The sequence below is a fragment of the Lutra lutra genome, chromosome 6 (assembly GCF_902655055.1).
Source record: "Lutra lutra chromosome 6, mLutLut1.2, whole genome shotgun sequence".
In the NCBI taxonomy this organism is placed as follows: Eukaryota; Metazoa; Chordata; class Mammalia; order Carnivora; family Mustelidae; genus Lutra; species Lutra lutra.
Genome location: NC_062283.1, coordinates 12,257,633 through 12,278,094, shown reverse-complemented (window position 1 = coordinate 12,278,094; position 20,462 = coordinate 12,257,633). Strand labels below are relative to the sequence as shown.

The following is a 20,462-nucleotide window of genomic DNA, read 5'->3' as shown; positions in this document are numbered from 1 at the left end:
TGTATGTATTTGCCTTTTTATCCTACAAGCTTTACCCCAGGGCTTTAGCCTTGAGGACAGAGGGCAGTTCTATGATCCAACCTGAGTCTCCATCACTTAAATATTGACAAATGGCAGCTGAATAGTTGTACCTTATACGTCAAGCTAACCCTTGAATGGAATCAACAAACTCTACCAAGTTTACCATCTACCATACATGAAGACTTACAGCAGGCTGAGGCCTGCCAAGCAGGAAGTATCTATAGCTCACATCTAAGAGTCATCCAAACAAGTGAGACTCCCAGTGGTGTCAGAACTCTCTGACTCGGATAACCTCCACTATTTTATGACTTCTGTTTTTAGCGATCATCACTGGGAACTGTTCTACCTCTAAGATTTCAAACCTCCGTCTTTGGCCACAAGATCTACCTCAACCATTGACGTGTTCTCCATCTTCATGGTGCACAGCAACCCCCAGGCCTCCCAGCTTGCTAATTTTACTGGTCTAGTCAGGCCTCTCCCTGCCAGCCCGAATCCCATGGCCAGGCATTTGAACCATGCTCTCATCAGCTTCCAAGATCACCAAACTGCTGATCTACTCTGTGTGCCTTCCCAAGTCCCAACTCTGTGTTAACCAAAGCATATTTGTTTCAGTTTTTATTTCTACTTCTGGGCCTAGCCCTGCAAAATTCAGACCATCTCTCTCTAAATGGATTCTTAAAAAATGGCTTCTTCCCTCCGTATCAACTTTTTCCCATTATTACCAGGCATCTTCCCTTCTCTAAGGTTTGGGAAAGAGATGTCTCTGGATCCTGTCCAAGGATAATCCATCTGGATATGACTGCTTTCTGTCCTCTCCAGAATCTTACTCGACTCCTTAATATCCCCGATTTCACCCTCTCCCATGACCTTGACCCTGATTCTATCTCAAGTTACTTTTTCATTTCTTTCTTCTCATTCTTAAAAGAATACTGAGTTCATATCACCCTTGTATGCTAATTTCTTATACACTTCTGATCTGCAATCTGGACTCTCCCTTTACAAATAGCTCCTTCCACTGCCCAATTACCAATATGACAATCTGTTCACTGTCAAATCCAATGGGACTTCCCCATACCGCATTACTTATATCACTGATAACCACCTCTCCTTTACACTTTCTCCTCTCTGTCCTTCCTTGTTACTAAATTGTCTTAGTCTTCCTCCCATTTCTCTGACCACTCTGGCCCTATGTCCTGCATTGGCTTCGCTTTCCATAGCTAAGCCATACTTGTGACCACACTGTATCAGGCTGGCCTTAGCTGGTTTTGCTCACATACTCTATCACTCACTGTGATAGTGATAACTCCTAAATCCTGGCAGGTTTTCACACTGTCAGTCACACATCTGACATGGCTGGGTAATTTTATATTAAGGAGATTACAGTGGACATCCTCTTATATGATACAACTAGATCCCATGTTGGTCATTTAATTTTTTAAGATTTATTTATTTGAGAGAGAGAGAGAGAGAGAGAGAGAGCACAAGCACCAGTGGGAGGGACAGAAGGACAGAGAGAGGGAGTCTCAAGCAGACCCCATGTTGAGCCTAGAGCCTGACACGGGGTTCGATCTCATGACCCTGGGATCATGACCTGAGTCAAAACCAAGTGTTGGGATGCTCAACCTACTGCACCACTCAGGCACCCTGTCATTTAATTTTTTAAAAAACAGTTGATACAGGGATCCATTAGCGGCACCTGGGTGGCTCAGTGGGTTAAGCCTCTGCCTTGGGCTTAGGTCATGACCTCAGGGTCCTTGGATTGAGCCCCACATCGGGCTCTCTGCTTAGCAGGGAGCCAGCCTCCCCCTCTCTCCCTGTCTGCCTCTCTGCCTACTTGTGATCTCTGTCTCAGTCAAATAAATAAATAAAATCTTTATAAAAAATATAGGGATTCATTAAAAACACATATACAAACACCTTAATATAAAATATAACCAATACTTTTATTTGTGAGTTTTTTGAGCATAGGTCCACTGACTGAAAATTCTTCCTTAAAGTCTTCCTTAAGCTACCCATACTACCATGAATAAAATTTGCAGTCTATTTTAAAAAGCAGAGCAGGAATTTAAGATGTGTGAAACAATTCACGTATGGAATCCTTCAGGATTTTTCTTATTTTTTCCCAATTCTTTTCTAATTCTGAATTTTGCCTTTTGCAGCAATTTCAAAATCTATTTACCTATACCAAGTCTACCCTAGCTGTCAACTTAGTTTTCTTACAAACAGGTGCCCTTAACACTGAGGTTCCCTCATTTTCTCTGGTATTATTTGAACTGCAGATTGTAACAACGAGCACCTCGGAACTGGAGAGCAAACAACTTGCCCAAGGTAAGCATTCGAGCAAGCAGTGAACTAGAAGGGTCTGGGTGTGCTGGTGAGCAGCCTGTCAGCCGTGAGTACTCAGCATGCTCAGGGCATCAGTTGGTCTATCTTATGGAGAATGACGGTTAGTTTGGTGAATTAATTAAGTGAAGACAGAAAGAGTCTGCGTAGCAAAGCCATGTTAAATCAGGAATGATGGAGGTTCGAGCAACATCCAAACCAGGGGCACACTCTTTCTAGACTTACACTTTAAAAACCTTAAGAGTGATTTTGAGAGTTATACATGGAATGACTATTTTTAAAATTAAAATGGGAAAGTGATAAATAATCCCTAATGAACAAACAGGTCTATTCAAGGCCAATTCCCTATGTCCTTAAGGACTGTGAAAACCTTACTTTACACATGCTTAATAATGGAATTCCTTCCCCACTGAAAATTAAAAATTAAGATTTAGGAAATCCTACTCTCCTTTTCCTATTGTTTAATATCCAAGGGACTATCATTTAAAGTTTTTTAAAAATGCAATATTCGTGGGGGGTGGGGCTGGGTGGCTCAGTCGTTTAAGCTTCCGACTCTTGATTTCAGCTCAGATCAAGATCTCAGGGTCTTGAGACAGAGCCCCGCGTCAGGCTCTGTGCTGAGCCAGGGAGTCTGCTTAAGATTCTCTTTCTCCCCTGGTCTCTTCACCATTCCCCCCCACCCCCACCTGGCTCTCTCCATCTCTCTAAAAAAACCCAAAAAACAAAAAACAAAGCAATATTCAGCGAACACAGAGAACCTTCCTGCCGCCAATATTTTAAAAAACAAACAAACAATAGCCAGTATCGATAATGTTTAGAGCCATGCTATAGGCGTCACCCAGGAATGGGGACCTATCCCACTAACATCCATGGAGTACAGAAGGAAGAATCCAGAATGTGGATGATTCTGATCTGTACCACTAACTTTGAGGGTTACTAATTTTGTTTTTGTTCCCCGAAGTTAGCGCTTCATGAACTTAAAAAATAAGCTTCCAAATACAACTACAAGAGTTGAATAAAACAATTAGACCAAGTAACATCTTTTGCCTTCCTGTAACCTATAAGGGAAAACCAAAGACAACACTCATATAGTAAGGAACTGTTACAATTTGTACACTCAAATAGTAAGGAACTGTTACAATTTGTAAATTTTTTTCTTTTTTCCTCCACGTTTTTTCTTGGAAGAACAGTTACAATTCTTTTTAATTATGTGCTATGCATGCTTTTGAAATATTAGCAAAACACTCAGGAGGACAGAATTTTCAACGAATGTTGGTACTAAAAAATTTTGTTATGATGTAATAATCAGTTTACGGTTTGTTCAAATATGAGAGCTTTCTTTGGCCCGTGGGTGGGCTGGATACACTGTTACAGGCCATACCATAATTAGGCATGTGTGTATAAATGTAGAAATGTCGGCATAAACTGAATTATTCTCTTGGGTATGATATAACACTATCTAACGTTTTGGAAATGGCTGGTCTCTTCTTTCACTGTGAATATTGTCATACCAAAAAAAAAAAAAAAAAAAAAAAAAGGCCCCAGTATTGAGATGCAAGTGAAGCTGATATTTGCATCATCTGTGTCCCTGCCTGTCTTTCAATATTAACTTGATTGCTCCCCCCACCCACTAATGTTATATAACATGCTAGCCTACAAGAGAAAGAATGAGATGGAAAAGTACATTTTATGAGGATTTCATTCTTATTTTCAACCATGGATGGAAAATAACATCCATGAGTCCTGGTGCACATATTGATGAGAAATAATGATAACCACGAGAAAACGTACTATCACACGATACTTAGCATTACCCTCAATAAACCAGCCACGACCTCAGCCACTTTACTGTAACCATAGTCAGTCAAACAGAAATCTAGCCAAAACAAGCCTGTTCAATTAGAGTCACAGTAGGAATAGACTTTCTACCTTTTATCTTGAAGGTCATTTTCCCAAAACAGCTAAACAGACCGTACGCATAAACAAGTCAGCTGTAAATGATAAACTAGAAAAACGTACTCATTCAGTCAATCTTAGTCAGTGCTAGCTCATATGTGAAATACAATAAGCATAAAACTGGTTTCATGTGTACTATAAGAGGCAGTAGTTCAGAGCCTCCTAGTTGCTGGGATGAGTCTGTTGGAGAACGCTGCCCTCTCTGTGTACCTGCTCATCCGTAACTGAAAAGCAGCATGCTGGAAGGGCTCGGATCTGCTGGAGAGTTTGTGGTTTTCTCTATTTTGCACTAGGGCTGTGCCATGACCAGCAAGGGTCAACACGACCTGGAGTTATTTTTCCAGTGTCCCACCTTCAAAAGTTCCCTAAAATGAAAAGGCAAAGCGGGGTGCTTTTGGTATCTCAGGATATAGTTCCCCGAGCTTCTTATTTTACAGATGGAGAGACCGAGCCCGAATAAGGTGAGAGACTTATCCAAAGTTACAAGACGGTGGCAGGGCAGGACCCAGGACGGAACACATTTTGGAAGGTCAAGTGACCTTCCAAAATCAATCAATCACAGGGGCTCATCTCCCTATCACCATGCCTCTCCACGTGGCCCAGACTGTGCACACGAGAAACCAGAATCTAGTCAAACTGGGATTTGCCAACAACCTCCAAGGTAGGATGAGGCCCTCCTTACGCATTACTTGCCATGGTCATCATGAAACTCTCACTTAGGATATGTGTTCCAGCTCAAAGAGGGTATCAAAACCACCGGTGATTAAATAAAACTTACAGAAACAGGATTAAGTAAACTTTTTTTTGATGTGAACTGATTCAAAGAAAAAGGAATGAGTTCATCATGAGAGAACATCTGACATCAATTAACTCTCATTTACTTTAAAGTGAAGAATTAAACACAGAATTACCTTTGAAGGTTTCGAGTTCCTTCCTGTAGAAGAAAAAAGAAAATGTAAATTTTATTTAAAGTATAATTACAGTGTTACATTGGTTTCAGGTGTGCAACATAAGTGAGTCAACAATTCTATACATTGCTCAGTGCTCACCACAATAAATGCCATCACCATCTGTCACCAAACAACATTATTACAATATTATGGACTATATTCCCTATTTCCATCTCTGTGAATTCTTTATTTTATAACTGGAAATTTGTACCTCTTCAACCTCTTTATCTATTTCCCCCCATCCCTCCACTCCCCTCCCCTCTGCCAACAACCAGTTCTCTGTATGTAAGAGTCTGGGGTGTTTTTTTTTTTTGTCTGTTAAGAAAATGTAAATTTTAAAATCATCTGTTTCCAATGTAAACTGCTCTTAGATTATAAGACAAATATACTTTAAAAAGCCCTGCTCTTTGATCATAATAAAAATATACTTAAAAAACCCAGAGTGGTGTTTCTGGACGTTCCCCTATGCTTTACTGAAATTACCAATAAAATTAGTCTAAAGCAACTATTTTCAGGTTTTTTTTTTTTTTAAGATTTCATTTATTTATTTGACAGACAGAGATCACAAGTAGGCAGAGAGGCAGGCAGAGGGAGAGGAAGAAGCAGGCTCCCTGCTGAGCAGAGAGCTGTGGATGTGGGGCTCGATCCCAGAACCCTGGGATCATGACCTGAGCCAAAGGCAGAGGTTTAACCCACTGAGCCACCCAGGCGTCCCACTATTTTCAGTTTTTCTGCTATTACTTTATTAATGGGTTAAAAAAAATTCAACCAGAATTTAAAGAAAACACTTAGAAAAAATAAAAAGCATTTTAATACCAGCTATGAACCATCTCGTATATATAAGAATCAGTTTATAAAAGCACTTAACAATTTGCTCAATATTAAATAACAGATTTTTAAGATCTTTGGCTAAAAGTCATCCAGAATACGAACAGTTATCGCCCCTTTTAAGTGAAAGAGGAAAGCACATATCAAAAGACTGAGGTCCACAGCTCATCCGGACACAAAAGGGCCACGCCTGGAGGACCCACTCTGGGTTGTCATTTTGTCAGTGTCAATTAAGGATCCCGAGATACCAGGTTTCCCGGGGACATGCACAGCAGCATAAAATAGATGAACAATCATGAAACAGAACATTTTTGACCAAGAAGTCAAAGGAAGTTGTTTTCAGGTTTTTCCTTCGTAATTTTGGAACTGGATTTTCCCTCTCTATTGGTGGTGATAAGAAGTACTGTTGAGGAGGTGAGTTTATTTAGGAAAAGCTTATGATCACACTCAAAATAGGAGACATTTATCTCTTATTTGCACTCTAGGTTTTACTAAGCACGGAGGGCTATTCTGAACTCACCAGTCAGTACTCCACACCACTAATTACGATAACCCTAGTGTTCCAAAATAGTCGACTACAATTACCAGCTGGTGGAGGGGACGGGCAATCTGCCTGCTGGAAGGCCAAACACGTAATACTCTTGTCACAGCCAAGGGAAGGCTCTGAAATCAGACAGGCACTTCTCTCCTCTTTTCTGAAAACACCGACTCCTCGTAACAACGCTCCAGAAACATAGCTTATTTTCAATCTCACCTTGAAAAACAAAATGCAATTGTTTCCCTTCAGCCAACAGCCCCACTTCATTCTTGGAAGATTAATTAGGTACAAGTTAAATGCGCCTAAAACTTAACTTTACCTCCTAATAACAGGATGAAACCGAGAATACCTAACTGAGAGGCAACAGGGTCGTCAGAGAGCATCTTACAAAGACACCTTCGATGTGCTTCCCATGGATGCCCTCCCAGGAGCAAGTCTCTAAGCCCCCTGCTGGGTGCACGAGATGACAGAGCCCTCAGCTCCATATTAATGAGTAATTCTTTTCTGATGAGAAGCTTCTAGAACGTGTGGCACTGAGCAAAATTCCCAAAAGGCACCTTCTGTTTTAAAAAGCCGGAACTCAAAAAGTCACAATTTCAGAGACGTCTCCCGCACTCCCACCCCCAAATCCCCACAACTAAGAGCCAGATAAACGATCCAGGGTGTTTCACTGCTGGGTGGGGGAAAGTCGCCTCTCACGGGAGGGGCACGCTCGCTTCTCCACCTTCGGGCTGCCCCAGCCCCTCAACGGGAAGGTGCCCACCGAGAAATGGGGAGCAGCTGAGCGGCGCCCCAGGTGTCCTCTATTGATGGAACCCACACCGTTAGTCAAATCTTCGAGAAACTTCCAGAAGGGGAATCGTTCCTGTCCCCACTTCCTAAAAAGGAAGACTGGCTGAGATAGCGAAGGGAAGGACAGCCGTCGGGTAAGGGAGAGATCCGTGTCGGGCAACTCTGAGAGGACTAAGAACTCGGTTAAGCAGGGGCACTGACAGGCTGGGAATCTGCAGGTTCTTTGGGTGGACGGCGAGTCTCTGAGTGGTCATGAGCATCTGGAGGTACAGACAGCAGGAGAGGAGCGAGGGCCGGGTGTGTCAAGCAGACGCGACAGTGAGCGCGAAGGCACGCAGGTGCAGGTCAGATGATGCAGGTTACAGACCGCGGCGAGAGCGAACACTGGAGAGCAGCGGGCTGAACAGAGAGAACGGTGTGGGAGATGAGGTTAAGAAGGCAGAGGGTTCTGAGTGCCAGGCTAAAAGGATCTGGTTTTATTTTTAGCAGAATCGCAGGAGCAAAGCTGTGCTTTAGGAAGAACGTTCTAGCTGTGATGGACAGATCCACTGGAAAGGGGGAGAATCAAAGCAGGGAGCACTCGGGAAGCTACAGAGGAGTTTGAAGAAGGGCTAATTGCTACCTGGGAAGAGCAGGAAGTGGCAAGGGCGATGGACAGGAGGAGTCGCGTTTGCAAAATGCCGTGGAGAGGACTCGACAGTCCTGGCAACTGATCCCACCGGGATAAGCAGCGGAAGGGGAGGAGGACATTGACCGCTGAGGGTTCCGGTCCAGACCCCTGGAGGAAGGTGAGTCCATGAGCAATGAACACTCGGAAAGAGGAAAGCAGTGCGGGAGTTCAGTCTGGAATCTGATGAAATAATCTGGTGATGCAGAAAGACACGATGTCCACCCCGCGTCGGCGCCCCGAAAATCCAGCTCCTGCAGATTTCTACTCCCTGACTTCCCAGTCTTGGACGGATTCCAACTTGGCTTCCGGACCCCACCCCCTGCAGAGTCAAGGTCACCAACAATCACATTGCCCCGTGCAATGATCACTCCTCAGGGCTCCTCTGAATCCCTCAGCAGCATTTGACCCAATCGGCAACCCCCCGAGAAAGCTTCCTCTAGCTTTTGCTTTCTTGGATTCTTTTGCTAGCCCCTCCACCTCTCTCTGACCATGACACTGCAGTGCTCGCGGCAGACTGGCTTGGGGCTCTCTCTCCTTCACTTACATTCTCTCACAAGGCCATTTCAGCCAGCCATGTAGCTCTGAATACCAGCTATATGCTGATTTCTCGAGCTCCGTCTCCTATCTTGATCTCTTCTCTGAGCTCCGGACTCACACACGCCCGCCTGTTTGAGAGGCACACTCAAGCGGCGTCAGCTTCTCGAACAGCGTGTGCGAGACGGCCTCTTGTTCCCCAGGCGCCTGAGTGGCAGCTACTGGCATTACCAAGTTCCTCAAGTTTGCTTTATCTGTTCCTTCCTTCTTCACATTCAGTCTGTCAAGAAACCCTGTCACTTCTATCTCAAAACATATCCTGAGTTCATCCATTTCTCCCCATCATCACTGTTATCAGCCTTCTACCCATTTTCTTATACTGAAGGTAACCTTTGTTGTGTTCAATTATTCATTCAACATAAATTTACTGCGTCTTGGACTCTAGGAATAATGCTTGGGTTCGAATGTGCATGTCTCATAACCTCAAGGGCCTCCGGTGGGGGAGACAAAGAAGTATGGCGACAATCAGAAATCTTTCCCACAGGTGAGCGCTCCGGTAACGACAGGCTGAGGCTTCTCTAGGAATAAAGAGGAGGGAGCAGCTCGTGCACCTTGGTTTGTAGCAAAGGCTTTCTGGACAGGACTGAGTTTTGAAGGATGATGGGTAACACTTACTGAGGACATGGCAGATGTTTTACTCTTAACCATTATGTCACTCTCTCAGTTAACCAAATGAAAGGCACAGGTTCAGCAGGTGTTTTACGTTCTGGTCACTCTCCAAACTCTATCAGACACAGAAATGATAAGGATCAGTGCGGAACAGTTTTCAAGTTCATCTCTGACACCTAATTGGCGATCTCTCCTTATCTAAATTCCTAGGGTGCTTAACTCTCTCCGTGTTAGAGAACCTCACGTGCTGCCCTGTGATGTGCTTCTTTCCGCACAGACATCATCTCCACAATGACGCTGCCGAGCCCCTGATGTGCAGAAAGCCTGTGTCATCCACCGTGATCATGCGCGTGCAGAGTCAGACCCAACCAACGCTCAGAAAAATCAAGGAATGACTAAGATCTGCTTCTTCAAGGAAGCCCTTGCTGTAACTATAGAGAATTTTATTTTCTTTTTAAAGATTTTATTTATTCATTTGAGAGAGAGAGTGAGGGAGACCATGAGCAGTGGGGAGGCGCAGAGGGGAGAAGCAGAGAGCCTGAGTAGGGAGCCCGATGCGGGGCTCGAGCCCAGGACCCTGGGATCACGACCTGAGCTGAAGGCAGAGGCTTAACTGACTGGGACACCCAGGCGCCCTGAGAATTTTATTCTTCATAAAAAAGTCTGGTCACATAGTATCTCATTTGATAACAACTTGCTTGCCACTTTCATTTCCAAAAATTTGAGTCTATTATTTTTCATAGTTTAATGGCATTTTCAGAAGATCAAATAAGTAGAAAGAACTGAAATACTCTCTTACGTTTTACCATATTTTAAAATTTACTCGGTTCAGCAACTGCCTTTACAAAATTCAGCATAACGAACCCTGAAACTAAAACATTCAACAAATAACACCAGACGCAAAATCTAGTAATATTTCCAAAGGATGGAAGTGCTATGTAATCATCTTCTCTACAGGGGTTGAGTTACAAGGGCAGAATAAAAAGAACAAAAACATCATACTAATAAATAAGTCTGTGGAATGTTCCAGAAAGTGTCTTAAATCTGTATATGGATAGAAATGAACTACATCAGACTCGTGGATGCAAACCTAACAGACTGGAACCACCGGATGACTGTGTCCATAAAGACAAGCACCTCAGGGATGGAGGACACTGCCAACACTGAGGGCTTCCCCGAGGACGAATCTGGGACCGGAAGCTAACACAACGATGCTGTGTGACCAGCCACCACATTCAAAAAGCCAAACTGCAACAGCAACTCTGACGTTTTTCTTCACATTTGAAAATATTCAGGGGATCTTTTTTTTTTTTTTTTAAGAATAATCAGGAGTATTTTTTGGTTAGAACAGACTTGAAGGGCGTTCCCTTTGTTATGGCGGATGGATGGAATCTGTCACCGTGACTAACTGTTCACGGGAAAGATCTCACGCGACCTCTTTCAAAACGACCCATCTACCACTCATCATCAAATCTGTCGTTCCCCGCACCCTACAGTCATGAAACGCGTATCCTTACAGGCTTGGTGGCTTTGGGGTTGACAGGACAGAAGGTGGGGATGGGGAGGGGGGTGGGGAGGGAGAGCTGGCCTTCTAGCTTGTGGTGAATTTTCTCAAAACCATCTGTATCTTTGTAATCCCTGTTGTTATGTACTCCTTACACAGATCATGCCCAGGGGATGTGTTGCAGAACAAAACAGTTTTTAACATTATCTGTAAAATGAAACCTTTTAAAAAGCAGCTAGTTCAAGAAAAAAAAAAAAAGCTGCACTAAGGCCGTATTTATAATGCTTTTAACACCAGTTTCATATATTTCTACTTTGGGAAAGTACAGCCTAAAAAGAAAAATAATGAAATGATAGGATCCTAGAACACTGGCCTTTAAAATGGAAAAGAATCTGGACAATATGGTAACAAGGATTTGGAACTTTAAAAAATGCCCTTCCCGGGACGCCTGGATGGCTCAGTGGGTTGAGCTGCTGCCTTCGGCTCAGGTCATGATCCCAGGTTCCTGGGATCGAGTCCCGCATCGGGCTCCTTGCTCAGCGGGGAGCCTGCCTCTCTCTCCGCCTCTGCCTGCCTCTCTGCCTGTGTTGCTTTCTCTCACTCTCTTTCTGACAAATAAATAAATAAAATCTTTAAAAAAAAAAATGCCCTTCCCTCCAAAGAGAATGAAGGTCTAGGAAATCAGCTAGTTGGTGGCAACTAAGTTATGTACAGATTAAATTCCCTCCAAACTTGCAAGGAGATTACTTCCCCAGGCCTGTTTTCCATGCAAATCTCTCTGAGTTGGAGAGGGACGCCTGTGGTTGAAGGAAGCAGGATATGAAGGATGAAGGGTGAGGTAGGAGCAAGGACTATTCACTGAGTTCTTACCACATAACACCTACCCAGTGAAGAAAAAGGGGCTTACGGATCAAAGCCTACCCAGTTAATAAGAGACAGGACTGGGAACAAAATCTGCGCCCCTCTCAGACTCCAAGCGTGTGCGATCTGTGGCACCCAGAACATAGTTCAAAGGCACACACCCTCTGTAAATGCAAGCTGTGGCCCACCTGAGAGTTCAGCCCCACCAGAAAGTACTTAAAGTAAACCCCCTAGTCTACTGGATACAAGTCATGTATATAAAACCCAGACGCACCCCCACATTTTGGGGCCACATCCGGGTCCACTCATCTCTGTGAAAGCACATTCCTTTTTAGGAAATCGATGAAACTAAAATTGAAAGCCATCATCACTGATGTGAACCTAAAGTGAAAACCTAGCATGCCCTTGAAGATGTCTCGTGACTTTCACAAGGCCTGTTAAACATGTTTATTCTCACTGATGTACTGAAAAGTGTCCAGTTACTAAGCCATGGTAGCTAATTTCTAAATTTTGAAATAAGTGAAAGAATTCTAATACTTTTGCATTAATGATTTTTTTAATTCAGGATTTTTAATTGGCCATCCAGTTTCCTAAAAAAGCCCACTCTACCACTCATTACGACCAAGGCAGTGGTCTGCTGTTTCTCAGCATCATACAACCACGTGATGCTGCCTGAAACCCGACGTCCCCACAGGCGTGGTGAGCGTGTGGTTGATGGGGTAGAAGGTAGATTAAAGGAAAAAATCATGCATCCCACATTCAGACGTGTCCGTGATCCAGTGGTACCACTATGGAAAAACCCTGCTTGCTCATTTTTATAATTAGCAGTCACGAGAGCTGAAGTGATCAGAGCTCTGAGAGAAGCAAGATGGTCTTCCTACGCCCCAGCATCCCACCCCAGAGTGTGGACAGCTCTGTGGGGCGCTAATATAAAGGGTACGGACAGACTTGGAAGTCCGAGAGACACTGATCTGGTGCCGCATTGCCACTTCCTGGCTCTGCAGCTGCTGGTGAATTAATCTCCCCGGTCCGATTTTCCTCGCTGGTAACAAGGAGAGCACGCCCCCTCAGACAGTCATTAGGAGAATTCTCTTGAGTTAATTTAGACTACGGTTTTGAAGCACAGTACCTGGCACACAGTAAATGCTAAATAAATGTTACCGTTACCTAAGTAACGGTGAGAAGTGTTAATCATAACTGTATTTTAGGGGGAAAAAAAAGCAAAGACAGTAATATAAGTGGTTGGAGGAACACGATTACCGACGGGAAGACTAATGAGGGGGCTGTCACGGGAACTGAGGCTGCACACGACTGAGCTGGAAAGGACCAGTGAGGACAGAAAGGCAAGAAGAGATTCAAGAATACGGGACTGGCCTGGACTAGGAACTAAGCGGAGATGGCAAGATGGGGGAAAGGGATTATGACAACTCCCACGTTTGTGGAATGGGTAGATCTGTAGATGGCGGTGCCTTACTGAGACAAGAAAAGGTCAAGTGTGGCTGTGGAGTATAATTTGGGGCAGGCGTCCATTGAGATGTCCAAGTAAGGCTGTCCAGATGGCAGCTGATTCTGCGGGCAGAAGAGAGACCCGAACCGAAGACAGTGATTTGATCGTGGTCACCACATGGGGGGGTGGGTGAGCCAAGGAGAGGGCAGGACTACTTGGGGAGGCTATGCAGAACGGGAGGAGGCGACAGCCAAGAGAATACCAACATTCAAGCGCCTCTGAAGGAAACCGAAAGGATGCTAGAATTGTAGAAGTCAAGAATGGATAGCTTCAAGAAGTCAGATAAATAGGGATTCATATGTCAATAGACCTGGTTCCCTAAAAACTAAGGAAAAAAAATACAAATTAAATATTCAAAGTACATCATAGATTGTGTCTCTTAATTGGTCTTCACGTTATATAATGTTTATTCAATTTTCTTTCTCTACCAATATTTTGACTTTAGTGTGCCAAGCATCTTGTCCATTCATTTGAGTGAATGAATGAATCTTTTTAAAAGTTTGCTTATAGGGTAAATATTGTTTGAACTTTCCTTGAGTCGGTCCAATATTTATTTTATAATTTTACGGGATGCTTTGTTTTTAAAACCATGTAAAAGCACAGAATATTGGTATCAAGCGATAAATTCTCATCTGAGTTCATCCTTGAGAGTAATATATTATCAGCTTCTATTTTCTCCTCCTCTAAGAAGTAATATGCTGTTTACTATGACAGTAATGCACTTCTCTGCCATCAGTATAACGAGAAGAATTCATCATGAACAAAACATGCCATGGAACTTCCAGAGAGAAAGGAAAGCGTTGCTCACTTTGGGGGAGAATGTCCTTCTTTGAAATCCAGGATCAAACCTCTCCAGTAGCTAACGACTGAATGTCCTCTGAAACACGGACGGTGCTAATTTTCTGAGCCAGAACGAAGACCAGAAATGGCAGAATGCAGGTAGGAAGTGAGACCACAGAGAGACGGGGCCAACATAGCCACGCTAGAGCGCACCGCCCTGGAGGAACGCGTGTGGGAGAGCAGGAGCACTCCCTTTCTTGTTGCTGCCTTTGCACTGATTTTTCCGGCCACTGACCACAGGGCAAGCAGGTAGGACAGGCTGCTGAGCAGGTCTCTGCCTGTCCCGTCTCTAGAATCCACCAATAATGTCAGAGGAGCAAAGCAGAGGGTAGCAACATGTTTTAGCCATGCTCACCTGAAGACTACAGTAACCGGTTGCCTACTATTGAAAGCATCTTGGAAAAAAGAGGAATGAACGAGGAGACGCAACAAATTCCAAAACGGTATCAGGCCATGTCAGATGTAAATTATGATCCCGAATTTAACAAGCTAATTCTAGAACACTGACAGTTATTACATGCTCTGTAAATGACTACGCAGAAGCTATAACCAATCTTCAGAAAAAGGATAATCTTTTTTTTTTTTTTTGTAAACCCAGGATAATCATAATTATGTTTGCCCGAATTTCAGTAAACCTTTCTCAAGGTTGCTATATTTTTAAGTTTTGACCACTTTCAAATGCAAATATATATTTTAAGTGTTTACTGTCTCTGTCAAAACAAATATCTTGATGAGCATACAGAACTACATTTACACAACTGGGAGAAAAAGTTTGGGAAAAGAGTACCGTAAACCAATCAGAGAAATATTATTTTTAAAGCAAGACAGAACATGAGTTTTTAATGTTGATAGCAAACAGATACTCGTTCAAAATAAAGCTTGAAGAACTTAAATATCAGTCCTGAACTATATTTACTGTCAACACGAGGATCTAATAATCTGTGAAAATATTCTAGCTACATCTGTTCTTGTGACTATGTATAAAGTCTGAAACTGTCAAGATTTATTCTCTGACACTTCAGAATAGGAATCTGTTGGGTTCCTCGCCAACTCATAAGCTTAGGTTTCATTTTGAAAGAAGATGTAAGATCTGATTACAAATTCATGAACCCCATAAATTCACAGCCTCCTCGCAAGAGGTCACTGGCTTAGCAGGTGTGATTACTATAGCGTAATAAATACAATAATTTACTATCAGTTAACCACCTGGGAACCACCTAAAACTAGCATCTAATAGGGAAGGAGGAAGTAAAATGTAGAAAAATGGAGAGACAGGTTTGGGCCTTTTTTCATCTTCCATGTGTCCACTTAATATTTTGAACTTAGAGAGTAGTTTCAATAACTGGTTTTAGTGTCCTTGTCTGCTAATGCTAACACCCGTACCAGTTCTGAGTTGCTTTTGATTGACTAGTTATCTCCATGTTTGCTGAGTAATCTTTAATCAGATGCTACACAACGTGATTTATCTTTTGGGTGCTAGATATTCAGGTCCTCCTCCTACAAATATTCTTGAGCTCTGTTTTGGGAGTTAATTTCCTTGGAAACAATCTGGTCCTTTTGATGACTGCTTTCATGATTTGTTAAACAGGTCTGGAGCAGGACTCGTCTGGGGGCTAATTATACCCCCTACTGAGAGAACACTTTCCTGAGTGCTCTTCCCAGCATCCCATGAATTACAACATTTTCCAGGAGGGCTGTTGAGAACAGGCACAGCGTAGTAACAGCAACTGTTAGCTTTGCCTTTTCACCCCTCCTGCCTCTAGGAGTCTCCTCACATGCATTAGGAACACGCTTCTGGATATTCAAGGGGAACCCTTGGCGGATTTCCAGGATCCTCTCTGTGCAGCTCTCTCCTCTCCGGCACCGTGTCCTATAAACCCTGGCTGCCTCGGACTCCCGGACTCCCAGCTCTGTTTCTTCTACTCAGAATGTGCCAGGCTCTTCCTGGGTCCCCCGTCCTGCTCTGTAGCCTGGAAACTCTCTCGAGGCAGAATGAAGAGGCAAGAGGAGGTCTCACTGCACTTGTTTCCTGTCCATCAAGGATCACTTCTCTTCTTTGCCTCATGTCCAGGGTCTTAAGAAGCACTGTTTTGTCTGGTTTTTGGCTGTATCAGGTGGGAAAGTAAATCTGGTCCCTAATACTCCATCTTGGGTAGATACGTCCACGCCCTTTTTGTCAGAGCACTGCCTGAGGGAACGTCCTCCTAATCCACTTTCCATTCTGAACCAGACTCTGCTGCAAAACCTCAGAAACTGGTTGTCCACCTTCTGCCCAACTCCTCTGGATGAGGTACTTCGGACCTTCTCCTCTGGTTCCAGAACCATCTTCACCCTGTAGAATGCCACCAGTTTCCTCTGTTCTATTCTCAGCAAAGCCAGGCCTGTGTGCTACACTCCTGCCAAGCCTCCCGCCACCACCATCCCCAACTTTCAGTATGGGAAGTACAGCTCAGACCTGAGGCCCACTCCTTTTCTAGATTAGTTTGGACGGTCATTTCTGGAAGCTCAGGAGTTTGGCAGATTATTCTCTGAAACCTAAACTGGTCAACTTCTACTAAAGGTATGTCATACCATCTCAAATAAATCTCTTACACTCAGCTTCGAAGATTTCTGAAACTTCATCTGCAGTCGACATGTTACCAAATAACAGAGAGAGCACAGTTCCTTAGCATTACCCGTGACACAGAAAGTAAAAGGAGTAACTTTCTCAAGATATGTGTGATCACTAGACCTCAACAGAAGCAGTGACCCTCCCCCACCCAACCCAAGAGTTTCTAAGAGATAACAACCCAGTTCCAAAGTCTGAACCAGTGAAAAATGTTTTAGTATGCCGCTGAGCAGATTTCAAGGCCAACAGAGGACTGTGAAAATTAGGAGTCTTTTATAATTAAGTGGAATCACTAAAATCACTGTCTTCTTCAAGATGTAGCTATTTTCAGAGAAATTCTGACAGTATGCTGCATGCTGAAGAAAACAAAGGATCCAGAAATTTGGAAATAAGAAATATTTTAATAAAGTTACACACTTATGTATGGTTTTAAGGATAATTATTGTGAAAGAATCTTAGTAAGCATGCTAAGGAGCATAATGGTGGAAAGATGAAAAATTCAGAAGGCTGGGATTCTCCACTTCTCCATTCTCTAACAGTGCTCATGATTCAGTTTTTGTTTTTTTAAGATTTTATCTATTTATTTGACAGAGAGAGAGAGCAAGCAGGGGGAGCAGCAGGCAGAGGCAGAGGGAGAAGCAGGCTCCCCACTGAGCAGGGAGTCCGACGTGGGGCTCGATCCCAGGACCCTGGGATCATGACCTGAGCTATGGCAGATGCTTCACCAACTGGTGGTGGTTCACCAAGCATCCAGGTGCCCCATGACTCAGGCTTTTTGTCCCTCTTCTTCCTTCTGCGTGGAACTGTGTAATGCTAGATCCTTACACGGCTGCCCTCCCATGCAGGTCCTGGTTCTCGTGGACCTTCTCAGAAGTCCCTTACCCGCTCACCCTGATGACAGCACCTTCCCCCCCCCACCTTACCACGAGAACATTATCCTGTTTTATTTTCTTCAGATCCTACATAATCACTAGAAATTATACTTTATTACAGGGGCGCCTGCGTGGCACAGTCAGCTAAACATCTGACTCTTGGTTTGGCTCAGGTCATGCTATCAGGGTCATGAGGTCGGGCTCTACACCCAGTGTGAATTCTGCTTGGGATCCTCTCTCTCCCTCTGGCCCTTACTCGTTCTCTCTAAAATAAGTGAATAAATCTTTAAAAAGAAAGAAAAGAAATTCTACTTTCTACACATCTGTGACTCCCCTCCCCCACCAAATACCATGACTATTTCCAAATCTCAGGTCCGTTCTTCTGTTAGCGATAGACAAACATGTGAATGGTTTGAAGTTCTTTATTTTGGCTCATGTACAAAATACTGACTCTTGTCAACTATCCTCAAATAAAAAAAAGAACAAAAACAAAATATTAACTCTTATCTGATGAAAAGTATTTATTTCCTATTGCCAGGAATCCATGAGTTAGGCATGTACGGCTAATGCATCTTCTGAATTATCTGACGTCTCAGCCACAAAATCAAGAGTCAGATGCTTGGTGTATCAAGTGGGGCTCAGTTCATGAAGCCTCTACCTTCAGCTCAAGTCATGATCTCAGGGTCCTGGGATCCAGTCCTGAGTTGGGCTCCCTGCTCAACGGGGTGTCTGCCTCTCCAGCTCCCTCTTCCCCTCCTTCCTGCTTCTTTTCTCTCAAATAAATAAATCTCAAGGGGGGAAAAAAAGTCGGACACTTAACCAACTGAGCCACCCAGGCGCCCCAGTGTGCAGACGTTTTAAAACACACCACACACACACACACACACTCCCTAGCCAATCTTTTGTTATCTTCTTTAGAGCAAGAAAAGTCATAGTTCAGATTGTAAGGCATCTTGTTAAAAAGGAAGGAGGTTTATTTTTAAGCAAGTCTTCCCTGTGTAATAAAATAATTTGGGGAACCAGTATTTGAAAATTTTTCAGATGGTGTTATACAGAGAATACCAAGTCATGGCACTTTAACATGTATTACACACAGACTGGTTTGGGAACAAGCCAGCTGTGAGGGGCTGGGTCAAACAAATTTCTTTACTACAGGAATTCCCAGCACTCTGAAGGCACTGAAATGTCCTACGAAACTCCCCGAGGCAAATATAGGATGGAGTGCTTCTGGAACTTATGTGATCATGGAAGGTTCTGTCAGTGGCAATCTTCTCAGTCTAGAGTATTTTTATTTTTTTTTTTTAAGATTTTATTTATTTATTTATCAGAGAGCACGAGCAGGCAGAGGCAGAGAGAGAAGCAGGCTCTCCACTGAGCAATGAGTCCAAAGCGGGACTCGATCCCAGGACCCTGGGATCATGACCCCGAGCCAAAGGCAGCAGCTTAACAGACTGAGCCACCCAGGCGTCTTTCTAGAGTGTTTTTAAATTCAGTTTCTGTATTTATCAGAAGAAACGACATTCCATTGCGTCCTTCTAGAGTGTTTTTAAATTCAGTTTCTGTATTTATCACAAGAAACGACATTCCATTCTTTTGGCTATTTCTGGTATTTACTTCCATTTTTCTAAACAATATGCCAACAGCGATATTCATTTTTTTCTATTTTAAATATCACATATTGATCTCCTGCTGTGGAAGCCCGAGGGTGAGCTTTCTTCAATCCCTCCCTCATGGTCTGCAAGCTTCTCCATCTTTCCAGTAAGTTATATCAGAATTGCAGCCTAACTCCACATTAGGTATTACAGAGTTCTATAAATATTGTCTGTAACAGAGTCATACGGTGTTTTATTTCTCTTCTGGTAAAACTGTGTTCTCCCTTAGTGGTAACAGTTGCCTTGTTTGGCCCGTTTTACCTATCACTAAAGATTTGCCATCAGAGCTTATAAAACTCTCAATATGATCAAGCTTATCAGACAACCCATTAGTTTCATTTTTTCCCTTGAACATTGCTCTTTGAATCCTCCAGAAGGTCTTCCTTCTCCAGTCTGGATCGCTCACCGGGCCTCTTCAGACTTCTCTTTGCCATCCCACTGAGCATTCCCGTTGTTTCTCTTTCGAACTCGTTGGATCCTCACTGCAATTCATGTCTCTTCTGTGTCCGTTCTTCCTTCTCCCTGGTTTATTCCCTTGTCGGTATAGCATATCCTCCCACGGCTTCCTGATACGGTATGCGCATGAGCAAAATCGGAGCCCCTGTACGCCTGGAAACGACCATTTCCTCCCACTTGATGAAAATGTTGCTCAGCAAATGTAAAGTGAAAAATCTCTCTCCAGCTCTAGAACCATTCTCAAGTTCCTTTTGATTCCTGATCCTTAATATGAAGATTTTTCTGAAGACTCTTATGACCTCTATTCCTACTGTAGTGAAATTTATAAAAATATGCATCGACAATGTATTTTTCCCACTCATTTTGTCAGGTACTTGGTGGGCCCTTTCAAACTTATTCATATCATTCAGTTCTGAACAGTTATCTTGTGTTAGTTCTTTAATAAATTTGCCTTTCTCCCCCTTTCTTTCTGAAGCTTCTAGTAGTCAGATATGGGACTCAGGAATGAATTCTGTAATTTTCTCAACATTCTTAGCGTTTCTTATCTTTGTGCTTTCTTACATTGAGGCCAAACCTGATCTCCCAATACTTCAGCTGAAGTTTACTACTTCTGCTGTCATGTTTTATTTTTGAGAGCTCTTTCTTGTCTCTTACTATTCCTTTTCTGTAGCATCCTGTTCATGTCTCATAAATGCAAAATGGTCTCTTAGAAGGTGGCATCGTATACCTGAGGCTATTAACTATGATTTCTGTTTGTAAGTTTCCTTTTGTTCCCCTTACAGTCTCTCATTTGTCTGGGTGCTTTTTAAAATTATTATTAGTTTGTTTATTTTCCATTTATTTTGGCCCCTTTCACTCTGG

General features: G+C 43.2%; 1 protein-coding gene across 2 annotated transcripts in view; it reads right to left on the bottom strand.

Annotated features, from left to right (window-relative positions):
* Nucleotides 1-20,462, bottom strand: part of DTNBP1 (dystrobrevin binding protein 1) — a 134,093-nt gene that overhangs the window by 59,219 nt on the left and 54,412 nt on the right. For both annotated transcript variants that reach the window (XM_047734114.1, XM_047734115.1), the window contains exon 7: nucleotides 5,232-5,254. In XM_047734114.1, the coding sequence (XP_047590070.1) occupies nucleotides 5,232-5,254 (23 nt within the window). The remainder of the gene's footprint in view (nucleotides 1-5,231; nucleotides 5,255-20,462) is intronic.